Source organism: Hyperolius riggenbachi, chromosome 5 (assembly GCF_040937935.1).
Source record: "Hyperolius riggenbachi isolate aHypRig1 chromosome 5, aHypRig1.pri, whole genome shotgun sequence".
In the NCBI taxonomy this organism is placed as follows: Eukaryota; Metazoa; Chordata; class Amphibia; order Anura; family Hyperoliidae; genus Hyperolius; species Hyperolius riggenbachi.
The window spans coordinates 328,961,030-328,967,606 of record NC_090650.1 but is presented as its reverse complement, the minus strand read 5'-3'; the positions used below and the strand labels follow the sequence as shown (position 1 = coordinate 328,967,606).

Genomic DNA, 6,577 nt, shown 5'->3' with positions numbered 1-6,577 from the left:
TTTACCTCATTTCAGCAGTGGGACTGGTTCTCTTCTCTGCTCTTGAATGTATCTGCAGACAGCTGGGTAGCATACACAAGCTACTTGTAGGGCAGTGCACAAAGGGGTAGGGTGTTAGGGGCGTGCATTTAAAAAAGGGAGCCACAGTAATTTGAGGGCCATGGAAAGTTTCAAGTAGAATATCGGTAAAATTACTATTATTCTACTACTGGGCACTGGGTTCTACGATAGTAGTACCACAGTAATTTTCACCGATATTTTATTATCTCTAAACCTAACCCTATTCTCCCTTAGACCCTCCCTCTATCAATGCCTTACCATAATCGACCCCCACCACCGCAATCTCCGCCCAGATCACCACCAACTTCACTGCTTAATTCACTGCTTAATTCACCCTCCATTGATATCCAGGCTGCCTATTAATTCCACTATTTATCGGGTGCCACTAGCAAGCCAATGTGTTCTGTTTGTGATGTTCACAGTTGGTTCCGATCATTGCTGAACTTAGCCTTAATTTTATTGTCAGAAACACAAAAGTTTGCTTTCCAAAAACAGAAAGAATTTGCGATAATTCAGGTTGTAGTGAGCTTGAGATGTCTCCCAGAGCAACACTGCTGAATATATGCAAATTAACCAAATTAAGGGCTGGTTCAGACGGACGTCTGCGGAGCGTTTTTAAACGCCGCGTTCAAACGCCCGCGGTTTTTTTTTTCAAGAACGCTAGCGTTTAACTGCTAAGCGTTTAAAGGCTTTTATTAGCTTTCATGTAGTAGCGTTTGCTAGCGTTGCGTTTTCTTGGCTTTTGCTGGCTTTTACAGGAAGTGGGCGTTTTTAAAGGGAAAGGGCTTGGTTATGTGTCTGCAGGAAGCGGAAATACCTTTGTACTTCCTGTACTCTGAGTGCTGGTGACATACTTTGCCCAGAGCTCTGGTTTGTATTGTGAATTGCGTTTTTCTTGCTGGAGATATGGATGAGATTCAAGCTTGCCTTGTTCAGCTGAAGCTTGTGACTCTCAGGGCGCTTCTGTCGAGGCCTCCGACGGGTCACAGGGTGAGTGCTGGGAGGCTGTGGGTTCATCCTATTGTTGCAGAGAGATCCAGTAGAGGTGCATTTATGCCCCTTTACCACGATCTCAGAAGACATCCTGCTCGTTTCTTTGGCTACGTGTGGATGACCGTGGATTCCTTTGACGAGCTGTTGGTCCTGCTATCTCCTTCCCTTCAGAGGCAGCATACCAACATGCGTTCACCAGTGAGTCCTGCTGAGCGTCTCCTGGTGACACTGCGGTGAGTACACCTAATGTATGTAGTTTATTCGCTGTGTGTTACAAGTTTTTTTTGTGTTTGTGAAGGCTAATTTTTTTTCCCCATTTTTCTAGATTCCTTGCTACGGGTGAGACTTTTGCCTCTTTACACTACCAGTTTCGTTTGGGTAGATCAACTGTGCAAGGGATTGTTCACGACACGTGCCAGAAGATATGGGAAGTCTTGCAGCCAATCTTCATGCCTTCACCGACTGAGCAGTTGTGGAAGGATGCTGCAGACTCCTTCCTTAAAAAGGCCAAGTTTCCAAATTGTGTTGGTGCCGTGGATGGAAAACATATTCGGATACAACTTCCAAGTGGTTCTGGATCACGGTACTACAACTATAAGAAGTACTTTTCAGTGGTGCTCATGGCAGTTGTCGATGCCAACTATAAGTTTCTGACGATTGATGTAGGATCCTATGGCAGTACTGCAGATTCCAACATCTTCCGATCGTCTCTCATTGGCAGCCGGTTGTACAATGGTACTTTGAACCTTCTGGGGCCTAAACCAATCCAGGAACATGGGGAACCAATGCCACATGTGATGGTCGGAGATGAAGCCTTTGCACTTCATGTCAATTTGATGAAGCCATACCCAAAGAGAGATCTGGACACAAAGAAGAAGGTGTTTAATTACCGTCTCACCAAAGCCCGCCGTTTTGTGGAGTGTGTGTTTGGAGTGTTGTCTAACAAATGGCGGGTTTTCCACAGCACTCTGGTGTTGACCCCTGACCATGTAGACAATGTTGTAAAAGCAGCATGTGTACTGCACAACTTTGTGCGTGAAAAGGAAGGTGTGAATTACGATGAAATTGTGGATGCGGCCTTCACAGATCACACTGGCAGCTTCGTACGTCACACCTCAGCAGCTGGAACTGTCCGTTACAAATTTGCGAACTATTTTGTATCTTCTTTGGGAGAAGACCCCTTTCAATATAGCCAGATTTAATTTAAAAAAATGTTTTTTTTTTTTGTTTTTTTTTCCCTGTGAATTGTATGGTTGTATGTTTTCTTACTGCATGTTGCCTGTAATAACCGCATGCCACTTCCTGGAAAAATCCTTGGGAACAAGCATGCGGTTATAGTGGGCCTTGGGGAAGCAGCAAAATATGGCATGCTGGTTCATATTGTGATGCTTACTTACTCGCTTTGTAAAGGGTGGTGGGGCGGGTAGCATTGGGAAGCAATAGCCACTTGCCACTTCCCGAAAAAAATCCTTTGGAACAAGCATGCGGTTATAAAGACCCTTGGGGAAGCAGCAAAATATGGCATGCTGGTCCATATTGTGATGCTTACTTACTCGCTTTGTAAAGGGTGGTGGGGCGGGTAGCATTGGGAAGCAATAGCCACTTGCCACTTCCCGGAAACATCCTTGGGAACAAGCATGCGGTTATAGTGACCCTTGGGGAAGCAGCAAAATATGGCATGCTGGTCCATATTGTGATGCTTACTTACTCGCTTTGTAAAGGGTGGTGGGGCGGGTAGCATTGGGAAGCAATAGCCACTTGCCACTTCCCGGAAAAATCCTTGGGAACAAGCATGCGGTTATAGTGACCCTTGGGGAAGCAGCAAAATATGGCATGCTGGTCCATATTGTGATGCTTACTTACTCGCTTTGTAAAGGGTGGTGGGGCGGGTAGCATTGGGAAGCAATAGCCACTTGCCACTTCCCGGAAAAATCCTTGGGAACAAGCATGCGGTTATAGTGACCCTTGGGGAAGCAGCAACATATGGCATGCTGGTCCATATTGTGATGCTTACTTACTCGCTTTGTAAAGGGTGGTGGGGCGGGTAGCATTGGGAAGCAATAGCCACTTGCCACTTCCCGGAAAAATCCTTGGGAACAAGCATGCGGTTATAGTGACCCTTGGGGAAGCAGCAAAATATGGCATGCTGGTCCATATTGTGATGCTTACTTACTCGCTTTGTAAAGGGTGGTGGGGCGGGTAGCATTGGGAAGCAAAAGCCACTTGCCACTTCCCGGAAAAATCCTTGGGAACACGCATGCGGTTATAGTGACCCTTGGGGAAGCATCAAAATATGGCATGCTGGTCCATATTGTGATGCTTACTTACTAGCTTTGTAAAGGGTGGTGGGGCGGGTAGCTTTGGGAAGCAATAGCCACTTGCCACTTCCCGGAAAAATCCTTGGCGAACAATACACATTGAATAAAGTAAAAACTGACATTGTTTTTCTGAATTATTTCTTTTTAATAAAAAAAAATTAACAGAAAACATTCTCCGTTTCAATATTATTCATATATGAACTATATGTAACTGTATGTACAAAAAATATTTACAAAGCCTTGATGTGCTAACAACAGGCACAGGAGGAGAGCCTGAGAGGGCCAAGGTTTGTGGCTGATGGAGAGAAAGTCCATCACCTCATGGGGGACCCTCTGCCTGTGGCCTGGGGGAAGCTAAGCAGCCTACCAAAGCCACAGACAGATGTTCCTACCATGAGGAGATGGACCATCTCACCCTCAACCACACATGGTGTTTACAGTGGGAGCACATAAATGTGTATGCTGTGCTACAACAGTAGCTCACACAGTAGGAGGCACAGGAGGAGAGCCTGAGAGGGCCAAGATTTGTGGCTGATGGAGAGAAAGTCCATCACCTCATGGGGGACCCTCTGCCTGTGGCCTGGGGGGAAGCTAAGCAGCCTACCAAAGCCACAGACAGATGGTCCTACCATGAGGAGATGGACCATCTCCCCCTCAACCACACATGGTGTTTACAGTGGGAGCACATAAATGTGTATGCTGTGCTACAACAGTAGCTCTCAAAGTAGGAGGCACAGGAGGAGAGCCTGAGAGGGCCAAGGTTTGTGGCTGATGGAGAGAAAGTCCATCACCTCATGGGGGACCCTCTGCCTGTGGCCTGGGGGGAAGCTAAGCAGCCTACCAAAGCCACAGACAGATGGTCCTACCATGAGGAGATGGACCATCTCCCCCTCAACCACACATGGTGTTTACAGTGGGAGCACATAAATGTGTATGTCCTGCTACAACAGTAGTTCACACAGTAGGAGGCACAGGAGGAGAGCCTGAGAGGGCCAAGGTTTGTGGCTGATGGAGAGAAAGTCCATCACCTCATGGGGGACCCTCTGCCTGTGGCCTGGGGGGAAGCTAAGCAGCCTACCAAAGCCACAGACAGATGGTCCTACCATGAGGGGATGGACCATCTCCTCATCAACCACATATGCTGTAAACAAAAATAGCACACACCTTACTAGGCACCAGGGGATAGCCTCCCAAGAAGGAGGTCAGTGGCTGATGAAGAGACAGTCCATCACCTCATGGGGGACCCTCTGCCTGTGGCCTGGGGGGAAGCTAAGCAGCCTACCAAAGCCACAGACAGATGGTCCTACCATGAGGAGATGGACCATCTCCCCCTCAACCACACAAGGCACGTACACATAGTAACAAACAACTTAGCAAAGCAGTGTAATTATATGTCGTCTATTATTGGTGAATCACTCCTGGACTGCATCCGTAGAGAGGCAGATACAGCCTCTGCAGTGCTTTCTAAACTGGTAACGGTTGATGTTGGTGCACGCGCTGGAAGATTGGACTGTCCTTGGTCGTAAGTGCTTGGCTGTTGACTATACGGATACCAGCTTGCTTGGTAAGGGTGCAACATATGTGTGTAAGTGCCGGGGGGTGGGCCATAGTAAGGTGGTCCTGCTTCTTGTGTTGCTTGAGTTTGCCAAGGTTGCGTTGTTTGAGTTGAGGTGGGTGCACTAGTGATTTTCATTTGCATAACCATAGTAAACAGTTTCTGTTTCATGTCGTCCCATTTGCTTTTTGGAACCTCCCGTGCCTCCTTTTCCAGAGCCCTAAAAAATGTCCCCAAACTATCCTGTGGCTCCATTATTTTGGCAACATTCTTCTCCACATCTTTAATTAAAGAAACGACATCCGCATTAGCAGCTTCCGGGACGGTTCTGGGCCTATTCCGTCTAGAGACAGTTACCACAGGTAATGTGGGTCGTTGCGCACTAGTCGGTGTGGATGTTGACTGTGTGCTCACATTTGCATTGTCGTCCTCCTCCTCTGTCTCTCTGTTCTCAGATGATGACCTCAAGGATTGACTGAGAGATGCAATACTGCCGTCATCTTCTTCCTCAGGTTCCTCCTGTGCATCACTTCTAGCTGCATTTGTCGTTGTTCTGGAATTATAAGAAAAGATATACAAAAAATATATATATTATTTTGCAGTATTAGCTGAAAAAGCAGAAAACTACTAACTTTGGATAGTATAGTTTTCCAAACAAGAATGGTTATTTTATTACCTTCTCCTCTCCTGTGTGTTGCGGAGAAAACCTAGCTGATCTAAAAGTGGGTGGTAGCGGTATCGACTAGGAGCTTGCCCACTCCTGCTTTCCCTGCTGTGGCGGAGGTCTTTCCCGTAGCGGTCCCTTATGGACTTCCATTTTTTTTAAGCATTTTTACTGGAAAACAAAGGCAGAGAAACTTGATCAAATATGTGTAACTTTCACATCGGTTCCGTACAAAAAATCAATATGCTTTCAATTACTTATCTTGATTGTAAGGTGGGGAGGTACAATGCATTCGGTGGGCCCGTGGGGAGGTACAATGCATTCAGTGGGCCCGTGGGGAGGTACAATGCATTCGGTGGGCCCGTGGGGAGGTACAATGCATTCGGTGGGCCCGTGGGGAGGTACAATGCATTCACTGTGCCCGTGGGGAGGTACAATGCATTCAGTGGGCCCGTGGGGAGGTACAATGCATTCGGTGGGCCCGTTGGGAGGTACAATGCATTCAGTGGGCCCGTGGGGAGGTACAATGCATTCACTGTGCCAGTGGGGAGGTACAATGCATTCACTGTGCCCGTGGGGAGGTACAATGCATTCAGTGGGCCCGTGGGGAGGTACAATGCATTCACTGTGCCAGTGGGGAGGTACAATGCATTCACTGTGCCCGTGGGGAGGTACAATGCATTCAGTGGGCCCGTGGGGAGGTACAATTCATTCAGTGGGCCCGTGGGGAGGTACAATGCATTCGGTGGGCCCGTGGGGAGGTACAATGCATTCAGTGGGAGGTACAATGTATTATAAGATCATACAGTGAGCCGCATCATGTACTTACAAATGTTGTCTCTAGTAGATGCACTATACTCCGGATACAGCTCGAAAAAATGTTTGCAAACTTCCTCCCAAGCGCGTGCCTTCCGTACATTGTTGCTGTATTCCCTGCAGCTACTGTCCCAAATGGCAGGGCGGCCATGAACCTGCTCAACCAGCTCT

General features: G+C 47.5%; 1 protein-coding gene across 1 annotated transcript; it reads left to right on the top strand.

Moving 5' to 3' along the window:
* Positions 1–1,170: 1,170 nt before the first annotated feature.
* On the top strand, positions 1,171–2,255 carry LOC137519410 (uncharacterized). The gene is made up of 2 exons (XM_068238365.1): positions 1,171–1,286; positions 1,379–2,255. The coding sequence occupies exons 1-2, from the start codon at positions 1,171–1,173 to the stop codon at positions 2,253–2,255; spliced, it is 993 nt and encodes a 330-aa protein (XP_068094466.1).
* The last annotated feature ends 4,322 nt before the right edge of the window (positions 2,256–6,577 follow it).